Below are 25,848 nucleotides of genomic sequence, written 5' to 3'. Positions count from 1 at the left end.
TTGTATTTTACGTGCACTCGCATCTGCTCTCAAATCGCTAGTAAAAAACGCGCGCTGATGACCAGTCGTACTTTTGAAAATAGGAAATTTATGATGTATGTATATGAGTGATGTTGCCCAAGGCGGAACGGCATAGGGTGATCAACACCCCGCCCCCGGGTATCCCCCTGGGATTCACCATTGACCATTAGTCTGGCAAGACGCGATGCTGGTCGTCGTAAAACTCCGTTGCTAGTTCGTACTTCTGCGACTCGTACTTGGCCATCGTTGGCTGGGAAGACCTTCGTAATGCGGCCTCGTTGCCATTGCCTACGGGGCAACAATGGATCACATATGATTACCAGATCATCAACTTGTAGCGGAGTCGCCTTCTCTTGCCACTTAGGACGGCATACCAACTGCGACAAATACTCTACCACCCACCGTTTCCATAAACGATCCTAAATATCTGTGCTATTCTCCACTGCTTTCGGAGGCATATCTTTTCGTCCACCGGATGTGGTGTTTGGGTCGAATTCACACAGGCGAGCAAGAAGTGGTTTGGTGTGAGTGGCTCGTCGTTGTCATGTGCTACGGGCAAATCGGTTAGTGGGCGCGAATTTATTATATTTTCCGCCTCTATTAATACACTTTGCAACGTATCCACCCTAGGTGCAACCTCCCTTAGCGTTTTACTCAAAAGCGATTTGACTACTCTTATTAGCCGCTCCCAGCAGCTGCCCGAACTTGGATTCGATGGGCAATTAAACACCTACTCGTTATTGTATTTACTCGCTTCGGATCGTATGCTATCGGTGTCGAGCAGCTGTTCTGCTGCCTTTAACTCCTTCTGTGCACCTATAAAATTGGTTCCGTTATCACTTCTGATCCTCACTGGCACACCACGGCGGTTTATAAAATTGCGTATACATAGAATGCATCACTGGACAAGTTCTCCGCTAATTCAATGTGGACAGCCCGGACTGTGAGGCACGTGAAAATAACACCCCATCGCTTCTCTCTCCGCCTTCCAATTGCCACATTGAAAGGACCAAATAAATGCATCACTCGGCAAGTTCTCCGCTAATTCAATGTGGGCAGCCTGGACTGTGAGGCACGTGAAAATAACACCCCATCGCTTCTCTCTCCGCCTTCCAATTGCCACATTGAATGGACCAAATAAATCGACGCCTGGGCGTACGAACGGTGTCACACGGTCGGCCGGTAGCTGACCCATTAATGGTGGTTGTGGTTTGGCATTGTCAAGCATACATGTAATGCACTTTCTTTGTACCGCCTTGAGAAGTGCCTTCAAATTTGGGACCCAATACTTCTGTCTCACTGTGCTGATGGTTATGGTGAAATTCTGATGGTAATTTCGTTCGTGAATATGTTTGACAATTAAGAACGAAACGGCGTGCTTTGGTGGTAACAGTATCGGTCGTCTAGCTTGCATTGGTAAATGTGTGGCCTCATCTATGAGAGTAGGTACTATTGGACTGAACAAATAAAATAATTTCATTCTTAAATTCTTCTGGTAGGCTAGTTTCTGTCTCTAATCTCATGATAGGCCAATGTGTCTCGCCGTGTTTCAGGAAGTCTGAACCTTTTATCCAATGATTGTTTACCTCAAATTTTGGTGGGCATGATGGGCGTGTGCCAGCATCTGCAGGATTTTGAGCCGTCGGTACCCAACGCCACTGATTTTGCGAAGTGGATGTAAGGATTTCGGCTATTCGGTGACCCACGAAAGCTTTATACCTCATATGCGATTAGTGAAGCCATTGCAGAACCGTTTGTGAATCGGGCCAGAGAATCGTACGGACAATGTTGACCTCTAAATAATCGCTTATCACTTTGAACAACCGCGTACCCAGAACTGCCGCCTGCAGTTCTAACCTTGGAATTGACATAAGTTTTGTTGGAGCTGTACGTGTTTTGTCCATTATGAAGCTAACGTCAGTATCAAATTCGTGTAATACCCCCATGTAACCAACCGCCGCAAAGGCTGTCTGACTGGCATCTACGAACATGTGCACCTCGAACTTACCCACACTTGCCACGTGCGGTGAGTAACATCGAGCAATCTTGAATTGTTTTATGTTAGGGAACCCCTGCCACCATATAAACCATTTCTTCCCCAATTCAACTGGTAGAACCTCGTCCCATCCGATTTCTCGCTTCCACGTTTCCTGCATTAGAATTTAGTGAATATTAAGACATTAGCTAACATACCATAGGGGTAAAACACCGCTATCACAATTCGTAGTAGCTCGCGTTTTGTTGGCGCACACCTTCCCTCCACGACTTATTGAGGGACCCGATGGAACTTAGTATGGAATTCGAAGCTGCCTTCACCTGTATTCCAGTACAGGCCAAGTACCTTGTCTGTTGTTGCATTGTGTTCCATATTGACTGTTTTCTGGTCGAGTGACGAATTCTGATTTAGTTTGTTTTGTTCTTCGCTACTGTTCGATGTAAAGTTCGCAGCTCAAACCCTGCTTGTCGGTTGATATTGACTATTTGTTGACAGAACCTTATTGCTTGGTCTACATTTTCGAAACTGGCTACTAAGTCATCGACATAATGTTTTTTGCGTATTATTGCCACATCATTCGGATATTTTGCTCGGAAATCATCTGCGTTTTTGTTCTTTATATATTCGGCTATGCACGGCAAACAAACAGCGCCGAGGATTAAAGATGTCGTGGCATATTCTTGTATTGAACGGCTCGGATCACCATCACACCATAAGAAGCGTTGGGCATGTTGGTCAACAAGGCGCACTTTAATTTACGAAAACATTTCGCGAATATCAGCTGATACTCCAATTTGCCCCTGACGAAATTGTAATAAAATTCGTATCAGTGACTGTGCTTGTTCTGGGCCTCTTAAAAGTGCTGAATTCAGTGAAACGTTGCCTATGCTGGCGGCGGCATCAAAAACGATTCGCATTTTTTCAGGTTTATACGGATTGATTACCGCAAAGTGGGGCAAATACCAGATATGTGGATATGGTGCGTTGATTTCGGATTCGCTTAGTTTCCTGGCGTATTCTTTATTTAAGTACTTATTTATTTCTTGCTTATACCGCATGCCAAACTCGACGTCGTCTCTCATTTTTCGCTCTACTGCCATCAAACGCTTTTCGGCCATCGGACGGCTGTTAGGTAATTTTGGTAGACACAATTTCCACAGGAGGCCAACTTCATACTGTTCATTGAGTCGCTTAACTGTTTTCTCCAATATCTGGTGTGATTGCTTCTCCTCGTCTGCCTCTAATTGTGTTACTGACGGATTTGTACCAAAAGTGTCTGCTGTTAGGTACTCACTTACCAGGTCATGGAGTTGTCGATATTCCTTCAGATGCAGGAGACGAGGATTAGAAGCAGACTGCACGTTTGTCGGACCATATGCTACCCAACCTAGCGGAGTTTTTGCAGCCAACGGACTATCATTTCCGATGTAAGCATGCTTAAGGCCAATTAGCATTGCTGGCTTTGCAAAATTATAACTTGAGATTGGTAAAGCTTTCATATGCACAAAATTCTCTCTATTGAACGATTGCTCAGGCAAATTCAAATTCTTCACCGTGTATACATCTTTCACCGCAAATTTGTGTTTATTTGTACAGTTCTCAATCTCGATATTTATTTTGCATGCCTGTTCGGTTACAGGTCACCTTTTGCGCCAATCATGTCTGCAATTTCCGCTTCCATGATTGATATCGACGAACCTTGGTCAAACATTGCAACTATTTCCCATTTGCCATGGGGACCATAAACATTAATTGGCAACATCTTAAATAATAATTGTTCGGTGTGTTGCTTTACACGGCAATTTAACACTGGCTGTACATTAGCATTTTCTGGCGTGCCTTGATGTGCTGTGTTGGTAGCTATATCCTTATTGTGGAGTAATGGGTGATGGTACCGTCGGCATCCGTTGACTTCACACTTTTGTTTTGAACGGCATTTGGATGTGCCATGACCCTGGCGCAAGCATGAGAAGCAAAGCTGTTGAGATTTTACTAATTCCCATCGACTGTTAACGTCCATTTCTTCAAAAGATCCGCACTGTGACATTGTAGGTTTACCATTGCATTTATAGCACGAACTATTTTCTTTAGCTTGGTCAGTATGCATTAAACGGCATGGATTATTCGGTTGCGTTTGCTGTCTACTATTTGTGTTTATTGTCGGCATTAAGCTAATTACTCTAGCCAGTTCGCTGAGCCACTCCGAAAAATGTTCAATTGTCGGAAAAGGCCGTATCGTCGCTGCGTGTTTCGCCCGAATTGTCTGGCTAGTGGCAATTTAGAAACCATTTGCTCAAGTAAAGTTATGTTCGCTAAATGTTGTTGGCACTTTGCTGACTTCAAAAATGCAACAACGCTTCGCACCTTACATGAAACCGTATACTTTTCTCGATTTTGTTGTCTAATATTGGTGGCATGTCGGGCCGACCGAACCTAAACTCAAGTTCACTTAAAACGTTCGGCACATCATTCGGGTAAATCAACATGGACGCCACTGCCTATTTTGCCGGTCCGGTTAAGCACTTTTGCAGTCGCATTAAATTTTGGCGATGACTATAAAGGAATGTCTCTGTGGTGTCTTTGAAATTGGCGAAGAATAATGGCCACTCGTTAATATTTCCGCTAAACATTGGTAAGTCATATAATTTTATGCGAGAGTCAGTATCAGCCACAACTACCACTTGACTGTCGTTTTGAGCTGGCTGCCCATTCTCTATGTTGGCGGCTTGTGACTGCATACCTTCTCGCAATCTGATTATGTCCCTTTGGCTTTCAGCGGTGCTCTGTCTAAGCTTCTCAACCGACGTTCGTAAAGCATTTAACGTGGCAACAATTGTACTTACATTATCACCGCCTGTACCTTCCATATTCGGCTGTTCGTTGTTGTTCGCAGTTCCGCTATTTCTGCCTTCTACCTTTCGATTACGTAGCGAATAACTATTGCTTTCTGACATGCACTCGCGTGAATTATCTGTAGTTATTAACGGCTTGCAATTTCCCGTTAGACGGAGCGCCCAAATTTATATCAAGCTGTACTTTGGCGAGGTGCGCAAACTACAAAATTAATGCTTACCCTCTTTAAACGCGGCACAAGATTTGTAAAATATCTATTTGCAAAGCGTGCGAACATATAAACTTTCCTTAGACGGAGCGCACAAAAGTGTAAAAACTGTTGAGAACTGATTGAAATTATTTGTGACTTGCGATTTTGGTAGCCCGAACAATGGAATAAATGTATACGATGTCTTTTAATAAAATATTTAATAAATTAATTACTTGTTACAATTATAATTTGATTGACTTTCGTTTTGATAACGTGATTTATGGCGATGATGCTAGTTTTTGATGGAACCTTTGATCGGTGATGATGTTGTTGTAATTTGATTGTCCTTTTGGTTTCAAATATTGTCGATTTATTGTAATTTATGCAATCTTTAATTGTTGAATGTTTGAAATGTTGTTCACATATTGTTTCAAAGTATTGTCGCAAAATATTGTCGTTTTACACTTGTATTTTACGTGCACTCGCGTCTGCTCTCAAATCGCTAGTAAAAAATGCGCGCTGATGACCAGTCGTAGTTTTGACAATTGGAAGTTTATGATGTATGTATATGAGTGCTGTTACCCAAGGCGGAATGGCACAGGGTGATCAACAATGACTACAGACCCATTAGCTTAACAACATTATGCTTAAAACCTTTTATAGGCTGATAGATGTGTACATAAAGTTCAAATGGATGAAAAACTGTTTTCCAAAACACAACATGCGTACACCAAAGGCAAGTCGGTACATAGAACCGGCTACCTTGGGAAGCGCTCAGGCGGTTCGATGTGGCACCCGTCAAACGTACGCAGACGACGTTGCAGTTATTCTAAGTGGAAAGTACCTTCCAACAATGAGCTCTTTGATGGATCGAGCGCTTTGGAATATACATACCTGGGTATCTGCGCAGCTAGCATCGGCATATACATACATACACTGACGTCTGCAGATAAGCTGAGCACGGGTGAGAACACCAAAAATTGTCAAATCACCTTCTTCTTGCTACGCTTTCGCTGATAATTTCCCTCTCTATTTTGTGTTTTTTGCTTTTTCTCTATCATTAACACAGCGCAAGATATTAGCACCGGCAAATATTTATTTATTGATATTAGCGAATGATAGAAGAATCAAAGCGAAAGGCACACAAAGAAAGAGTGGAAGAATTGAGATAAAGTAATTACGTAGCAGTGCTGCCACCACGGTAGAATACGTTTTTATATTTATTAACGCACAAAACTGCTATGCAAAGTTATAAGTATCAGTTTTACTATTCTAGTTAGTTTAGTAATATAACATTGTTGCATAATTTTGCCATATATTGAAAAGATATACCAGGCATGCTTAACCAACGAACCGATATCATTTCGTTACGATAATTAACGTTAATAAACGAAACAAAGTCATTTCGTTTCGTTTATTAACGTTAAAAACGTCAAATTAACGAAATGACTATTAATTGACTATTAATTTCAAACTATGCTGGCAAAGCTGATTGATGGCGGAGTCATTAAAGGTGAAAGCATTAGCCAAGCTGATTGCAACTTTTCTCATGAATTTTGACAGTACGAACATTTCTCAGAGTATTTTTGACATTACCACCAACGAATTACACAAACAAATTACATGGAGTTTGTGTGTGTATGTGCGCTCGTTGTTACCACCTTACGGCTTCACCATGGCTATAGCATTGAAAGCACAATTCAAACATAAAGTATCACGTTTTTGTTAACGTTTTTAACGTTAACGAAAGCTTTTCGTTTCGGTTAAAAACGAAATAAATTTATCTTGATAATTTCTTTATCGATAATATTTCGAAGTGTTTCAACGGAAACGGTGGACATTTTTTGATAAACGATTAGCTTAACGTTAAGGTGCATCCCTGAGATATACATTAATAATGCCAGCAGAGTGCAAAGATTGTACTGCAAAGCTGCTTCAAGTAGATGAGATGATAGATTGGTCTGGTGGGTGTGGCTATTGCTTCTACTTTAAGTGCAGTAACATCAAAAGAAACGAAATCAGAATAATAACCGATAATATTAGTTTGGTTCTGTAACCAATGTGCGTTATCAGATACAAATACAAAATTTGTGGAAATTAAACATTTGATTACCAGGTGTGAAGAAGGAAAAATGAAATCAAGTGATATTAAGCAAATAGTTGAGCAGATATTTAGTAATAAATGCCCTCAAATAAAAAGTATTATCACGGACTTCAACTCCCTCTTGGAACACAATATTGAAGTAAAAATGAATGCAATGAAAAATGAAATCCTAAGGGAGTTGTCGAATGAACTTAAGAAGAACAATGAGTTGTTAGACAACTTACGTGTAACAAATGAGCAGCCAATTTCCAAACAATCTTATGCTCAGGTCGTCGCCGCAAATGAGAATAAAATTGTTATGAAGCTAAGGAAGCTCTCAAAAAAGTTGTTGAGCCTACTGATGGCCTAGTAAAAAATGTTAAAGAAATAAATAGTGGAGCCAAAATAGTAGAATGTAGAAATAAAGATGCTTGTGAGAAAATTCAATCAAAAGTAAGGGAAGCGATTGGAAATGATTATGATACAGAGAGGACTAAAAATAAGAATGAAATAAAAAAACAGGACGTGTGGCACTCGGAGACTGCCGCGGTAAAGCTTTTGAATATTATCAACTTATGCAATTATAATATTTATGCAAAATTTTGTTTTCTTTGATATTAATTCAAGTTTTGTCTTTGATATTAATTCAAGTTAACCTTTTTAAGCGTGGTGACCGATAAGAAAACAAATTTTTTACTTTTATTGAATAAATGAGAAGTTAATATTTAACATTAACTTTAACTATCTTCTGATTATTTTCGGCTTTAGATTTATAAATTTTAAATATTTAACGAGCTCGAGGCCATATACATATATATTCAGATTAAAACCCGGATAGATTTTATATATATGTATATATTTTAAATTTTATTTAGTCGACATTTAGACCTTAATCTGAGGTCATTCTCAAGACTGTAAAAAACAAACATGAAACATTAAAATCATAAATAATATAAAAATCTATTTATAAACTTACACTCTTGGGTGTAGCTTGTCGACTAATTTTACAATATTAAACATAAGTACAAGAAGCCAATAGAAACGAAAAGGTAAACATCCAAAAAATATACAGTAATGGTAAACAAATTTTTACACAAACAGCAATATATTAAACTAACTAAATAATAGGCGAAACTCTCATAGTGCTCTCCTCTTGCTCCTGTTGATGAGTTGGTGGTATGCCGACGCGCATTTTTCCGTATCTGCTTTGTAGTTCATTCGTTTCTCTCTCGGTTCGTTAATAATAAACAACATCTCAAGTGTGTATCTTTTGTTGTAATGCTTCTCCTGTTGCATTATTGCTACGTTCTCAAAATCTGGAGCATTGTTTACTATATAGTTTGGCAACTTAAACAGAGGTTATGTTGCGAATAGAGTGGAAGGCAGTGGACTAGGCAGTCGAATGTCATAAAATGAAGGAATGGTGTTCGGAGTTTTTTCAAAATTAAAAAAAAAAAATTGATAAAAGCTTTAATAAAAATAAAACTACTGTTTTAATAACAAGAAAAACGCCTTATATATTCTATGTACATAAATTTGTAAAGATTATCTCACTTTAAAATTTGAGTTAAATAATCTAAAGTTTTGTTTTGAAACTGAGTCGAGAACTGTTCGTGTGAATGTGCGAATTTTCACCGATCAGCTGTTAGTTGCGCTACTTGGTAAAATTTACAATGATCTGGAGTGTGCCCGGTTTGTCTGCAATGCTGACTTAAAGCTGTTTTATTTTCATTAGGGTGGTCGCGATTTTTTAAATTTGATTTATGCGCGGAAATCCTTGTTTTTAGTCTGGACTTAGTTGTACCAACAATACCTTAGGGCATACGTAGGACCCGTCATTTTTGCAAGGAATCCGGTATATAACGTCCGATTTGTCATATTTTTTATTTTGTTTTTTGTATTACTGAATATTTTCTGGACGGTATTATTATAAGTAAATGCTATTTTAAATCTCTCACGGTCATACATTTTGGAATATTTCATTCTATTTGATAGCCCCGGAACATGCGTGGATGTCTTATATATTTTATTAGTTTTAACATTAAAGGTTTGATTGGTGTTAGCTTTTGTAAAATAGTCGTGAATATAGCCTCTTATTAGACCTAAAGGAAAATCGTTGGCTTTCAGATTTTCGTAATGATTTCTATATTTTTGCCATGGTATATCGTATCACTGATTGATAAAACTCTCTTGATAAAGTTTTTCGCTGTGTTTAACTTTAACTTTATTTTTAATTTTAACTTTAACTTTAACATTCACTTTTACTTTAACTGTAACTTTAACTGTAGCTTTAACTTTAAATTTGACTTTAACTTTAACCTTAACTTTAACTTTAACTTTAACTTTGACTTTAACTTTAACTTTAACTTTAACTTTAACCTTAACTTTAACTTTCACTTTAACTTTAACTTTCACTTTAACTTTAACTATATTTTTAACTTTAACTTTCGCTTTAACTTTAACATTCACTTTAACTTTAACTTTAATTTTAACTTTAACTTTAACTTTATGTTTAACTTTAACTTTAACCTTAACTTAACTTTAACTTTAACCTTAACTTTAACTTTAACTTTGACTTTAACCTTAACCTTAACTTTAACTTTAACATTCACTTTAACTTTAACTTTATTTTTAACTTTAACTTTAACTTTCGCTTTCGCTTTAACTTTAACTTCAAATTTAACTTTCACTTTAACTTTATTTTTAACTTTAACTTTCGCTTTAACTTTAACATTCACTTTAACTTTAACTTTATGATCCGGGATGGGCGTGAGCTTAGCACCTGCTAACAAGCCAACCTAATATAAACGCACGCAAGTCATTTTCTGTCAAAAATGTCTCATGCACATACAACTTGTATGAGAGCAACTCAAATTGAATTTGCTGCGTGAAAACCTAACTCGATTTCCAATTTTTGTTCTGCGTGACATTTAGATTTGACGTTCGCACACATGCTTTACATTGTCGCAACGCATGCTTATTTGGGTTAGGGCAAAAAACGCCGGTGGTTTGCGTGCGCTAAAAAAACGCAGTGTGGTTTTATTGGGTTGGATTGTAAGCGACCATATATGTATACGATAAGCGATAGCACAATGGCTACTTCGTGAAAATCAACGACAGCTGTTTTAGTTTGATTTCGATGGTCGTACGGTGAGGAAGTGTCGCACGCGCGCTTAAAACAGAGTACCAAAGAGTGCGTGTGACACGTGTTCACCGTTCAAGCATTGAAATCAAACTAAATAAATAATTGATTTTGCTTTCGTGCTTGCTACGGGTTCGTGTTTACTCCCGCATTTTCAATTTGGTAACCGTGTAAATGTAGTGGTGCCCACCGCTCTTTATGATAGAGATCCAATTTTATGTATTTGGCCTGTTGCTAACACCGAACCTTTACGAACCTTTTCGAGCCTTTTCGGATCTTTTTTGACAAATATCCGTTATGGTTTTTTTTTTTGATTTAGTCGCCAAGCCCGCGATAAAATCTATGCAATAGCTTAAAAATATTAAATTAGTTGGGATCACAGACAAAATTAGCAATGAACGTTTGTTAGAATGTTTAGTTAAGCAGAACCAAAAATTTTTGAATATAAAGATGTTGCATGCGCGAACTTCAGTGGAAAGCAGCGGAGCGTAACAAAATTCTAGTAGGTCACTTTCACCACACCAAAAACTTTAACACAATTTGTAACATAATTTAAGCACAGAAATACACTGATTGGAGTTTTAGTGAGTAAAAGTTAAAATTCTGAACACATTAGCTGAATAAAAACTGTACAAATAATTATTAAATAACAACAAGTAAGGAAGGCTAAGTTCGGGTGTAACCGAACATTACATACTCAGTTGAGAGCTATGGAGACAAAATAAGGAAAATCATGGATGTCTTATATATTTTATTAAAAAAAAAAAAAATAAATGTAAGGCGCGATAACCTCCGAAGAGATCTAAGGCCGAGCTTCTCTTCCAATTTTGCGTCGTGCTCCTCTTGATTTTCCCTACAAATTGGCCGGACGGGACCTACATGTTTTATGCCGACTCCGAACGGCATCTGCAAAGCAGATGAGTTTTCACTGAGAGCTTTTCATGGCAGAAATACACCCGGAGTGCTTGCCAAACACTGCCGAGGGGCGACCCCGCTTAGAAAAATTTTCTTCTAATTGAAAAATCTTATTTCTAAAATTTTGATGTTGCTTTGCCCGGGAGTTGAACCCAGGGCATACGGTGTGATAGGCGGAGCACGCTACCATCACACCACGGTGGCCGCCATATATTTTATTAGTTTTATCATTAAAGGTTTGATTGGTGTTAGCTTTTGTAAAATAGTCGAGAATATAGCCTCTTATTAGACCTAAAGGAAAATCGTTGGCTTTCAGATTTTCGTAATGATTTCTATATTTTTGTCATGGTATATCGTATCACTGATTGATAAAACTCTCTTGATACAGTTTTTCGCTGTGTTTAACTTTAACTTTATTTTTAATTTTAACTTTAACTTTAACATTCACTTTAACTTTAACTTTAACTGTAACTTTAACTGTAACATTAACTTTAAATTTGACTTTAACTTTAACCTTAACTTCAACTTTAACTTTGACTTTAACTTTAACCTTAACTTTAACTTTCACTTTCACTTTAACTTTAACTTTATTTTTAACTTTAACTTTCGCTTTAACTTTAACATTGACTTTAACTTTAACTTTAATTTTAACTTTAACTTTATGTTTAACTTTAACTTTAACTTTAACCTTAACTTTAACTTTAACCTTAACTTTAACTTTAACTTTAACTTTAACTTTAACCTTGACTTTAACTTTAACTTTAACTTTGACTTTAACTTTAACTTTAACCTTAACTTTAACTTTCACTTTAACTTTAACTTTATTTTTAACTTTAACTTTAACTTTCGCTTTAACTTTAACTTCAACTTTAACTTTATTTTTAACTTTAACTTTCGCTTTAACTTTAAAATTCACTTTAACTTTATGATCCGGGGTGGGCGTGAGCTTAGCACCTGCTAACAAGCCAACCTAATATAAACGCACGCAAGTCATTTCCTGTCAAAAATGTCTCATGCACACACAACTTGTATGAGAGCAACTCAAATTGAATTTGCTGCGTGAAAAGCTAACTCGTTTTCCAATTTTTGTTCTGCGTGACATTTAGATTTGACGTTCGCACACATGCTTTACATTGTCGCAACGCATGCTTATTTGGGTTAGGGCAAAAAACGCCGGTTGTTTGCGTGCGCTAAAAAAACGCAGTGTGGTTTTTTGGGTTGGATTGTAAGCGACCATATATGTATACGATAAGCGATAGCACAATGGCTACTTCGTGAAAATCAACGACAGCTGTTTTAGTTTGATTTCGATGGTCGTACGGTGAGGAAGTGTCGCACGCGCGCTTAAAACAGAGTACCAAAGAGTGCGTGTGATACGTGTTCACCGTTCAAGCATTGAAATCAAACTAAATAAATAATTGATTTTGCTACGAAAGGTGTTACTGAGCATTTTAAGAGGGAGTGGGCATTAGGTCCATAGGTGGACGCCTTTTCGAGATATCGCCATTAGGGTGGGCCAGTGGTGACTCTAGAATGTGTTTGTACGAAATGGGTATCAAATGAAAGGTGGTAATGAGTATTTTAAAAGGGAGTAATTCTTAGTTCTATAGGTGAACGCCTTTTCGAGATATCGTCATAAAGGTGGACCAAGGGTGACTCTAGAATGTTTGTACGATATGGGTATCAAACAAAACGTGTTACTGAGCATTTTAAGAGGGAGTGGGCATTAGGTCTATAGGTGGACGCCTTTTCGAGATATCGCCATTAGGGTGGGCCAGGGTGACTCTAGAATGTGTTTGTACGATATGGGTATCAAATGAAAGGTGGTAATGAGTATTTTAAAAGGGAGTAATCCTTAGTTCTATAGGTGGACGCCTTTTCGAGATATCGCCATAAAGGTGGACCAAGGGTGACTCTAGAATGCTTGTACGATATGGGTATCAAACGAAAGGTGTTACTGAGCATTTTAAGAGGGAGTGGGCATTAGGTCTATAGGAGGACGCCTTTTCGAGATATCGCCATTAGGGTGGGCCAGGGGTGACTCTAGAATGTTTGTACGATATGGGTATCAAACGAAAGGTGTTACTGAGCATTTTAAGAGGGAGTGGGCATTAGGTCTATAGGTGGACGCCTTTTCGAGATATCGCCATTAGGGTTGGCCAGGGGTGACTCTAGAATGTTTGTACGATATGGGTATCAAACGAAAGGTGTTACTGAGCATTTTAAGAGGGAGTAGGCATTAGGTCTATAGGTGGACGTCTTTTCGAGATATCGCCATTAGGGTGGGCCAGGGGTGACTCTAGAATGTTTGTACGATATGGGTATCAAACGAAAGGTGTTACTGAGCATTTTAAGAGGGAGTGGGCATTAGGTCTATAGGTGGACGCCTTTTCCAGATATCGCCATTAGGGTGGGCCAGGGGTGACTCTAGAATGTTTGTACGATATGGGTATCAAACGAAAGGTGTTACTGAGCATTTTAAGAGGGAGTGGGCATTAGGTCTATAGGTGGACGCCTTTTCGAGATATCGCCATTAGGGTGGGCCAGGGGTGACTCTAGAATGTTTGTACGATATGGGTATCAAACGAAAGGTGTTACTGAGCATTTTAAGAGGCAGTAGGCATTAGGTCTATAGGTGGACGCCTTTTCGAGATATCGTCATTAGGGTGGGCCAGGGTGACTCTAGAATGTGTTTGTACGATATGGGTATCAAAAGAAAGGTGTTACTGAGCATTTTAAGAGGGAGTGGGCATTAGGTCTATAGGTGGACGCCTTTTCGAGATATCGCCATTAGGGTGGGCCAGGGGTGACTCTAGAATGTTTGTACGATATGGGTATCAAACGAAAGGTGTTACTGAGCATTTTAAGAGGGAATGGGCATTAGGTCTATAGGTGGACGCCTTTTCGAGATATCGCCATTAGGGTTGGCCAGGGGTGACTCTAGAATGTTTGTACGATATGGGTATCAAACGAAAGGTGTTACTGAGCATTTTAAGAGGGAGTGGGCATTAGGTCTATAGGTGGACGCCTTTTCGAGATATCGCCATTAGGGCGGGCCAGGGGTGACTCTAGAATGTTTGTACGATATGGGTATCAAACGAAAGGTGTTACTGAGCATTTTAAGAGGGAGTGGGCATTAGGTATATAGGTGGACGCCTTTTCGAGATATCGCCATTAGGGTTGGCCAGGGGTGACTCTAGAATGTTTGTACGATATGGGTATCAAACGAAAGGTGTTACTGAGCATCTTAAGAGGGAGTGGGCATTAGGTCTATAGGTGGACGCCTTTTCGAGATATCGCCATTAGGGTGGGCCAGGGGTGACTCTAGAATGTTTGTACGATATGGGTATCAAACGAAAGGTGTTACTGAGCATTTTAAGAGGGAGTGGGCATTAGGTCTATAGGTGGACGCCTTTTCGAGATATCGCCATTAGGGTTGGCTAGGGGTGATTCTAGAATATTTGTACGATATGGGTATCAAACGAAAGGTGTTACTGAGCATTTTAAGAGGGAGTAGGCATTAGGTCTATAGGTGGACGCCTTTTCGAGATATCGTCATTAGGGTGGGCCAGGGTGACTCTAGAATGTGTTTGTACGATATGGGTATCAAACGAAAGGTGTTGCTGAGCATTTTAAGAGGGAGTGGGCATTAGGTCTATAGGTGGACGCCTTTTCGAGATATCGCCATTAGGGTGGGCCAGGGGTGACTCTAGAATGTTTGTACGATATGGGTATCAAACGAAATGTGTTACTGAGCATTTTAAGAGGGAGTGGGCATTAGGTCTATAGGTGGACGCCTTTTCGAGATATCGCCATTAGGGTTGGCCAGGGGTGACTCTAGAATGTTTGTACGATATGGGTATCAAACGAAAGGTGTTACCGAGCATTTTAAGAGGGAGTGGGCATTAGGTCTATAGGTGGACGCCTTTTCGAGATATCGCCATTAGGGTGGGCCAGGGGTGACTCTAGAATGTTTGTACGATATGGGTATCAAACGAAAGGTGTTACTGAGCATTTTAAGAGGGAGTGGGAGTTAGGTCTATAGGTGGACGCCTTTTCGAGATATCGCCATTAGGGTTGGCCAGGGGTGACTCTAGAATGTTTGTACGATATGGGTATCAAACGAAAGGTGTTACTGAGCATTTTAAGAGGGAGTGGGCATTAGGTCTATAGGTGGACGCCTTTTCGAGATATCGCCATTAGGGTGGGCCAGGGGTGACTCTAGAATGTTTGTACGATATGGGTATCAAACGAAAGGTGTTACTGAGCATTTTAAGAGGGAGTGGGCATTAGGTCTATAGGTGGACGCCTTTTCGAGATATCGCCATTAGGGTGGGCCAGGGGCGACTCTAGAATGTTTGTACGATATGGGTATCAAACGAAAGGTGTTACTGAGCATTTTAAGAGGGAGTGGGCATTAGGTCTATAGGTGGACGCCTTTTCGAGATATCGCCATTAGGGTTGGCCAGGGGTGACTCTAGAATGTTTGTACGATATGGGTATCAAACGAAAGGTGTTACTGAGCATTTTAAGAGGGAGTAGGCATTAGGTCTATAGGTGGACGCCTTTTCGAGATATCGTCATTAGGGTGGGCCAGGGTGACTCTAGAATGTGTTTGTACGATATGGGTATCAAACGAAAGGTGTTACTGAGCATTTTAAGAGGGAGTGGGCATTAGGTCTATAGGTGGACGCCTTTTCGAGATATCGCCATTAGGGTGGGCCAGGGGTGACTCTAGAATGTTTGTACGATATGGGTATCAAACGAAAGGTGTTACTGAGCATTTTAAGAGGGAGTGGGCATTAGGTCTATAGGTGGACGCCTTTTCGAGATATCGCCATTAGGGTGGGCCAGGGGTGACTCTAGAATGTTTGTACGATATGGGTATCAAACGAAAGGTGTTACTGAGCATTTTAAGAGGGAGTAGGCATTAGGTCTATAGGTGGACGCCTTTTCGAGATATCGACATTAGGGTGGGCCAGGGGTGACTCTAGAATGTGTTTGTACGATATGGATATCAAATGAAAGGTATTAATAAGGGTTTTAAAAGCGAGTGGCCCTTAGATGTATATGTGAAGGCCTTCTCGCGATATCGACCAAAATGTGGACCAGGTGATCCAGAAAATCATCTGTCGGGTACTGCTAATTTATTTATATATGCAATACCACTAACAGTATTCCTGCCAAGATTCCAAAGGCTGTTGATTTCGCCTTGTAGAACTTTTTCATTTTCTTCTACTTAATATGGTAGGTGTCACACCCATTTTACAAAGTTTTTTCCAAAGTTATATTTTGCGTCAATAAACCAATCCAGTTACCATGTTTCATCCCTTTTTTCGTATTTGGTATAGAATTATGACATTTTTTTCATTTTTCGTAATTTTCGATATCGATAAAGTGGGCGTGGTTATGGTCGGATTTCGGCCATTTTTTATACCAAGATAAAGTGAGTTCAGGTAAGTACGTTGGCTAAGTTTAGTAAAGATATATCGGTTTTTGCTCAAGTTATTGTGTTAACGGTCGAGCGGAAGGACAGACGGCGCTTAGGAACTCTGAATTCTTCAATGTTCGTCTTTTCAAAGCTCTTTATGCAATCAATGCTCCAATTACTAGAACCTTGATTGAGTTTAATAGAATTTTAAATTATTTGGAAATAGATTTTTCTTGCTCAAAAGAGCGCTTTTTAAATACAATAAACCCTTTTTATAAGTAAGCCATTTATTTATACTAGTAATTTGCCTACTGTTACCACATATTTCTACTTAGCCTGTAAGGTTTTGTATTCTAATTGGCTTAATAAATAAATACTAAATACTAAATAAAAAAATCCTACAAACTGCCAGATCACTGTAGCGTTTTTCAGGCGGAAGTAGTAGCCTTGGTTAAAGCAGTAGAAACACGGGAGAAAATAACTTAAACTGCAGCCGCGATAATTTGTACATTCGAAGCCAAGCAGCAATTAAGGCTATAGTCTCTCATAGCACAACATCTAAAAGTGTGTTAGAGTGTGAGCAATCTCTGGAAATAATCGAGATAGGGAGAAAAAACGGATGAGCTAGCCAAACAGGGCGCATCGCTCGAAGCTTGTAACGTAGACATTCCAATCGAATTCGGCGAGATTAAAAGAAGGCGCGGGTTATTGAACCAGAAGGAAAGGCGTGGAACAAAGCACGGGGCTGCAAAGTGTCGAAGATCATGAAGGACGGGACTGTAGGCTTATGATGAGTATTCTGAGTAAGCACTGCCTTCTAGCGCCACATGCCAGTGATAGCAGATGTGGAAGTACGAGTTAGAGAAGGAAACGAACGAGGACGGCGTGTGCTCGTGCCCTGCGCTCGCGAGGCTAGGACTCCAGCTGAGTGAATTTGTACATCGAGTAGTTTCTGATGCATAAGTTCCAATATAGATTTCTGATTGGGGGCCCATTCAACGTATAAGTTCCGATATATAATTTTGTTCATTTCATCACTTTACATGGCGCAAATTAAAGTGTTTTACTAATGTTTCATGGTGCTTTATGCAGCATATGAACCTGGAGAATTTTGCATGTTAGGCAAGCATGCTAACCCCTACAATATAGCAACCGTCTATAATAAGATATAACAAAAAGAATACGAAGCCACAAAATGAAGTTTGAAGGGTGACTTCATTTCTTAAGTCACAGTCAAAGAACTTCAATATATCCTGCATTCGCTTTACGAAAAATTAAGTGAATAATTATTCACAAAAGAATGCATACGTTTACATCATTAAAATGCCAATAATCCAGCTTGTTCTAAAACAGAAATTTATATATAGTTCAGAACTACAGAAAAGAGAATGCAGCGGGACGGTTTCCACCGCCTAGGACATGGCTATGTTAAATTCGCCAGTTGAAAGCATGTAAACAGGAGCGGATTTACATAGGGGCAACATGGGCAGCTGCCCAGGACGCCGTTTCAATAGGGGCGCCAAAACTAAGACAAGGAAACAATTTTTTTTACTTATCAAAAAAAAATTTTTTTTGAATATTACAACAAGAATGAAAGATTTTTTCAATTTTTTACAGAGAAAAAATTAATCAAAGTACATCTCAAAACATTGGTACAGTTCTTAACCTTCACCCCAGTGGGACTTACATATCGCTCATTTGCTGCATTTGCACTTTTCAAAATACACAACTTTTCAGGAAGGGCAATTTTGAGATTCAACCGCCATATGGTGCGCAAGTAAATGCAACATTTGGTTTGTATCTGAAGAGCTTAGTTTTCAACAAATCATAAAGAATTTTTTACTCAACATGAAGTATGATGTAACTAACTATTCTGCAGCATTAACTCAAAAATCACGTTTTTTTATTTATGCCGGTCTTGCAGCAAATGAGCGATATGTAAACACTAAGTTTTAGCAGCTTATGTGCAGTAAATGACGTGAAAAGCCCGGCCCACATTCAAAACGACGACTGCGAGCGACAACGGCGAAAAACTGAAGCTTGACGATATTTGCCGCCAAGCACCGACGACTGATTATAATAAAAGCGACAACGACAGTTCTGCGTTAGCTCAAACAACAACAAAAAATTTAGAAAAAAGTATTGCATATGTTAAAAAAATGTATAACTAATAAATTTCAACACATATTTAAGGCTATTTGCATTTATTTTGATTTTTATTCACAGAAAGAAAAAAGGACGCCACGACCGTTGCCTGTCAAAATAGAAATAGATCTAATCTAGCGACAGCGGCATTCATGATTGATTGCCGCTTTGTCGTGTCGTGCCCAAAAAATTCCTCCCCATAAGAACATGTGTAAAAATAACTTGACAGATGCCGCACCGTCGTTGTCGTCTTGAATCTGTTTTCCCTAAAAGATTCAAATTTAATTGAAATTTCAAATTTAAAAATCAAGTAGGCAGTGAAGTATTTTTTCGGGGAAATGCGCGAGCTCACTTTTTCAAAGGAAACTAAGATCTGAATATTTTCTCTTTCTGGTTAATTTGAAAGTTCGCGCCTCTATACAATAAGCTGCGTACATTTTATGTCATCTTAAAAGTCGTTCCGAGTTAAAAACATCAAAAAAGTGTCAGTGAATTAATGTTTTTGTGAAAAATAGAGCAATGAGTGCAAATATGAAATGGTTAAGCGGCACAGCAAACAAAAAACGTGCAGCCGAGAAAGTGCAGAAAGGCAAAGATTTACTGTCGAAAATCCCTAAACTTTATTGTTTTTTTTTCAAACTCTTCGAAAAGAAAATGACTCCGTTGTTGATCATAACCAAAAAGGTAAAAATGCATAAGTCAATTGATCGACAGCTAGGTTAGCCCAGGTAGATTCTGGGCCAGAAAGCCAGATTTCGCTACCTAGGAGGCACCCTACTGTCAAAAATTGTGAGTTTAGTTTCAGTACGAAATATTTTCACTATAAAATTGTTTTTCAGATTGGAATGATGAACTGCAATTTAATGATATTGCGAAATCTGTGTCACCTAATAATGAGGGTTTAAGATCAGATCATTTTGAAGGTTAGAATATGGGAAAAATGTGGTACCTATATAAGAGTTTTAATTATTTGTTTTATACATTATAGGTCAAAGTCTCGAAAGTGGAGAAGTCACATCAAATCCTCCTACATGTGACATACCTATTCAGGAAAATAAAGATTTGAATTCCCCACAAGACCCTAGTGGACTGGATCAATTGATTTTGAGCGATGATCCCGCCAAATGGACAATTAATGATGCAATTCGTGATCATATAGCAATACATGGATGCAAACAGAATTCTGAAGCTGAGTTCAGTCTATGCAAACGAATTTATCTTGATGGAAGCGTAAGATACCTATAAAAATCTCTTTCATAGAAATCTTCAAAATGGAGAGACAAGTCTTCGCACTTGGCTTATTTATTCTGCTAGCAAAGGAAGTGTGTTTTGTGTACCATGTCTTTTGTTCGATCCTGCTTCTTATTTCAACTGCTAAATGGGATTCAATGATTTGAAACATTCGACTCAACGGGTAAAAGAGCATGAAAATTCTCCAAGCCACAAAAACAACGTATTGAAGCTGAAAAAAAGTCACCAGGAATCAAGAATTGATAAAACGCTCGTAATTCAATTGAATGAAGAGATAGATTACTGGAGGAAAGTTTTAAACCGAGTTGTTTCTGTAACGAAAGCTTTACCATCCCGTGGACTTCCATTCAGGGGCAGTGACGAAAAACTGGGATCTCCAAATAATGGGAATTATTTGATGTTTCTGGAAGTTGTTCTTGGCTGAACACATAAAAAAATTTGGCAACAAAGGAAGTGGCAGCACAAGTTATTTATCCAAAACGATTTGTGAGGAGTTCATAAGTTTGATGGCGAAAAAAGTGATATCTACCATTTCAGAGGAGATAAAAGTAGCAAAATATTTTTCTATCGTAGTAGAGTCGACCCCTGATATATCCCACGTTGACCAGCTATCGTTCGTTTTTAGATATGTCCAGCAAAATAGTGTCCCCATTAAACGATTTCTAAAATTCATGGAGAACACGGTGCACAAGGCGATAGAATTAGCTGATGCTATTTTAAAAACTCTGACTGACCTCGGACTAGACATTGCTGAATGTCGCGGTCAATCATACGATAACGCGAAAAACATGTCTGGAGTTTATAATGGTCTTCAAGCTCGGATAAAAGCATCAAAGCCTGCAGCTGAATACGTACCTTGCGTTGCTCATTCGCTGAATTTAGTGGGTATACATGCAGTGGAGAATTTTCCGGAAGCAGGGGCATTTTTTTTTACAATTCACAGCTTGTACAACTTTTTTACTGCATCAACGAAACGTTGGGAGCATCTGCAATCAGCTACCTCAAAACCCATCGCTTTGAAATCATTATCTACAACTAGATGGTCAGCTCGCAGTTAAAATTCTGAATGTTAATTATGTCAAAATTATTGAAGTTTTGATAGCGATTGAAGAAGATTTGACAGAAAAAGCAATTTGTCGGCAAGAAGCGAAGGGCATTCGAATTCAACTGGAGAAGCTTGAAACTTCATTTCTGACTATTTTGTGGCACTTACTGCTTGCAATATTTAATGCAGTGAGTCAAAAATTACAAGCTGTTGAATGCAGTATTGCCGAAATCATTGAACAATAAAAGGGACTGCAAAAGATTGTCTCTGACTGTCGGGATGAATTTGATGAATACGAGAAACGAGCCCTGGAGTTATCAGAAGTACCATTCCAGTAAGATACGAAAACGGAAACGTAAATTGAGAAAAAATGAATCGGTTCGTGGAAAAGTGACACTGTGCGGAAGAGAAAATTTCAGAGTAAATATCTTCAATGTTATTCTAGATAATTTGACTGTGGAATTAGAAGAGAGACTCAAGGCATACGATAAAATCAACAAAAAATTTATGATTATCCTCAAGGCGAGCGAATTGTCTTCTAACGAAGAAATCAGAATGGAATCGAAGCCTCTGATATCTACGTTCTCGTCTGATTTGGAACCGACAACTGATGACGAATTCGTCCATTTTTTTGCTTATTGCAAAGAAAATAATATTAAGACGAAATCTCCACTGAATGTTATGAAGCTTATTCGGTCCGATAATTTGAACACAATTTTTCCGAACGTTGACATCGCATATCGCATGTTTGCTACCATGGCAGTGACTAATTGCAGCGCCGAAAGGTCTTTTTCTTGTTTGAAAAGGATAACAAATTACCTTCGCTCCAAAATGACTGAAGATCGACTCAACAGTTTAGCACTGCTTTGTTTTGAATCTGATATTCTTCTCTCTTTGATTTTTGAACATTTGATTACAGATTTTGCCTCCCAAAATGTAAGACGCAAGTGTTTTTGAATAATCTTTTCCATATGTCTGTGTTATTAGTTTTCTGACAATCTATAAGTTTCTTGAAACTAAAAATATTTTGTGATACGCTTCATTATATAAATAAAAATGAAATAAATATTCTTTCTAAGAAAACTTGAATCAAATTTTTTCAATCCGTAAAATATATCAGTAATGAAATGTCACCACACGAAGGCAAGTACGGTTTTTTTTTGGAAATATTGGGGCGCGGCTTGATTTGTTTGCCCAGGGCGCTTCTAGAGGTAAATCCGGCCCTGTAAGTAAAGGAGATAAAGGGCAAGGTTAGGTTGAACTGGCCGGTCAATAAAGACATCACATATACTGAATGTGTCCATAGTGTTACCAGAACTTGTTTGACGACCAAACGGAGAAACCCAATCAGGTGCCAGAACATATGTTATACAATAACTCCGTCCCTTGGCAATACTAGCAGTTCTCTAGGACCCAGCTTAATTGCTGCCTCAAGATCTGGCAAGTCTGCCGCCCCTAATAGCTGGAGCCTGAACCTGGCGAGCGCAAGACATGATCACAGAACGTGCTCAAACGTTTCTTCCTGCAGCTCACACTTCCTACACTTGCCCTTACTGACGAGGCCTAACATATAAGCATGTGACGCCAGAAAGCAGTGTCCAGTCAGTATGTCCATCGTGAGCCTTAAGTCTTCTATCTTCAGAGATTAGCCACTCTCGTTAGTCGAAAATCGTAAGGTTGCACATGATCTTAGAAATTTTGCAGCCCGCACTTTTGTCCACACCTTTCCTGCTTGATACATCATGGCCACTCCTGTCTCCTTTTGATTTCTCCCAAACGGATTAGGACGTCTATCGTTGACTCAGTGAGTGTTGCACCCTCCTTTGCCAACTTATCGGCCTTTTCGTTACCTTCTATCCCTTTATGACCGGGAACCCAGTAAAGATGTATGGTCAGGAAGTTTTTCCAATGCTCCTTTGCATTCCAGAACAGATTTTTCCTATAGAGTCCTAGCTCTAACCACACTTTTCCTCTTCTCTCCATCTTTTTTTTCCAGGTAAATTTCAAAAATTTGATTACGAATCGAAGAGTGAAAACTTTCGGCATTATAAGCGAAAAACACCCCCGGAGTATAATTTGCTAAATGTTCGAGTTCCAATGCAATTATTTTTTGGTACACGTGATTTACTTTTAACTAAGGAGGTACGTAGTAGTTTCCATTATTGACTTTAATTCCTATTTTAATATATATATATTTTTTTTTATTTCTCAGGATGTCACGCTCCTCACCCAAAAACTGAATAACACCAAATATACTCTATATGCACTCGACGGTTTAAATCACATCGACTTACTATATTCCACAGCAGCACCACGACTCATTTATAAACAAATTATTAGCTATGTCAAGCATTTGTATAACTAAAAGTCTTTTCGAATATAAGATAAGGATAAACTTATAAGTCAGAGGCCAGTCACTAATATCTTAATGGGATTGTGATTTACAAATATATCCGATCCTTTTCAGCTATCCGTTAATTTGGCTGAATATTTGCCTGAATATTTGCCAAAAGTATTTAATTTAAATTTTTTCATTTTTATTATTTTATGTATTTTTTTGTATATCAAGTTTAAAGTTTTGGTTAAGAATGAAGTTTCTTAGCTTTATCTCGTTGCAGTCTTATTTCATTATAAGTTGACCAGGGAGTCTTTAGGACATAGTATATGATTTCGGGCCAGGTACCTCAAACATATGGGTTCTTAAAAATACCATTTTCTAGAAATATACCGAGCTTTAAATATTTATCGAATTCTATTTCCTCACCCTTTGCCAGTTTTTTTTTAACTTTAAATAGCTTTAGACTCTTCATAGCACTGCAAATACTTAAATCAGTTCTTGAAGAGGAGAGGAAGAAGACGGGTCCAATTTATTTATTTTATTTTTTTTTTTTGTACTTAAATTTATTCATTTAATTTATAGTTAAATTTGTTTCTTAATTAATAGCTTAATGTATTAAAACATTTTTAAGTTTTCTTTCTCTTTAGCTTTTTATCGTCCCAATAAATATTTAGAATCTGCGTTTCAAGACACCGATCCTTTTTCTATTGCAGTCGCAATTTCGAGATATCGCCATAAAGGTGGACCAAGGGTGACTCTAGAATGTTTGTACGATATGGGTATCAAACAAAAGGTGTTACTGAGCATTTTAAGAGGGAGTGGGCATTAGGTCTATAGGTGGACGCCTTTTCGAGATATCGCCATTAGGGTGGGCCAGGTGTGACTCTAGAATGTTTGTACGATATGGGTATCAAACGAAAGGTGTTACTGAGCATTTTAAGAGGGAGTGGGCATGAGGTCTATAGGTGGACGCCTTTTCGAGATATCGTCATTAGGGTGGGCCAGGGTGACTCTAGAATGTGTTTGTACGATATGGGTATCAAACGAAAGGTGTTACTGAGCATTTAAGAGGGAGTGGGCATTAGGTCTATAGGTGGACGCCTTTTCGAGATATCGCCATTAGGGTGGGCCAGGTGTGACTCTAGAATGTTTGTACGATATGGGTATCAAACGAAAGGTGTTACTGAGCATTTTAAGAGGGAGTGGGCATTAGGTCTATAGGTGGACGCCTTTTCGAGATATCGCCATTAGGGTGGGCCAGGGGTGACTCTAGAATGTGTTTGTACGAAATGGGTATCAAATGAAAGGTGGTAATGAGTATTTTAAAAGGGAGTAATTCTTAGTTCTATAGGTGAACGCCTTTTCGAGATATCGTCATAAAGGTGGACCAAGGGTGACTCTAGAATGTTTGTACGATATGGGTATCAAACAAAAGGTGTTACTGAGCATTTTAAGAGGGAGTGGGCATTAGGTCTATAGGTGGACGCCTTTTCGAGATATCGCCATTAGGGTGGGCCAGGGTGACTCTAGAATGTGTTTGTACGATATGGGTATCAAACGAAAGGTGTTACTGAGCATTTTAAGAGGGAGTGGGCATGAGGTCTATAGGTGGACGCCTTTTCGAGATATCGTCATTAGGGTGGGCCAGGGTGACTCTAGAATGTGTTTGTACGATATGGGTATCAAACGAAAGGTGTTACTGAGCATTTTAAGAGGGAGTGGGCATTAGGTCTATAGGTGGACGCCTTTTCGAGATATCGCCATTAGGGTGGGCCAGGGGTGACTCTAGAATGTGTTTGTACGAAATGGGTATCAAATGAAAGGTGGTAATGAGTATTTTAAAAGGGAGTAATTCTTAGTTCTATAGGTGAACGCCTTTTCGAGATATCGTCATAAAGGTGGACCAAGGGTGACTCTAGAATGTTTGTACGATATGGGTATCAAACAAAAGGTGTTACTGAGCATTTTAAGAGGGAGTGGGCATTAGGTCTATAGGTGGACGCCTTTTCGAGATATCGCCATTAGGGTGGGCCAGGGTGACTCTAGAATGTGTTTGTACGATATGGGTATCAAATGAAAGGTGGTAATGAGTATTTTAAAAGGGAGTAATCCTTAGTTCTATAGGTGGACGCCTCTTCGAGATATCGCCATAAAGGTGGACCAAGGGTGACTCTAGAATGCTTGTACGATATGGGTATCAAACGAAAGGTGTTACTGAGCATTTTAAGAGGGAGTGGGCATTAGGTCTATAGGTGGACGCCTTTTCGAGATATCGCCATTAGGGTGGGCCAGGGGTGGCTCTAGAATGTTTGTACGATATGGGTATCAAACGAAAGGTGTTACTGAGCATTTTAAGAGGGAGTGGGCATTAGGTCTATAGGTGGACGCCTTTTCGAGATATCGCCATTAGGGTTGGCCAGGGGTGACTCTAGAATGTT

At 38.9% G+C, this 25,848-nt stretch overlaps 1 protein-coding gene across 1 annotated transcript in view; it reads left to right on the top strand.

Moving 5' to 3' along the window:
• The window catches only part of LOC137245929 (lipase 3), a 52,910-nt gene extending 29,430 nt beyond the window's left edge, over positions 1 to 23,480 (top strand). Inside the window, 2 exon segments of the mRNA XM_067777111.1 lie at positions 23,069 to 23,214; positions 23,285 to 23,480. Coding sequence (XP_067633212.1) covers positions 23,069 to 23,214; positions 23,285 to 23,437 — 299 coding nt within the window. The 3' untranslated portion in view covers positions 23,438 to 23,480.
• Positions 23,481 to 25,848: the final 2,368 nt, after the last annotated feature.

The sequence above is a fragment of the Eurosta solidaginis genome, chromosome 3, assembly GCF_040869045.1.
Source record: "Eurosta solidaginis isolate ZX-2024a chromosome 3, ASM4086904v1, whole genome shotgun sequence".
NCBI lineage: Eukaryota > Metazoa > Arthropoda > Insecta > Diptera > Tephritidae > Eurosta > Eurosta solidaginis.
This window is presented reverse-complemented; position numbering and strand designations above follow the sequence as displayed.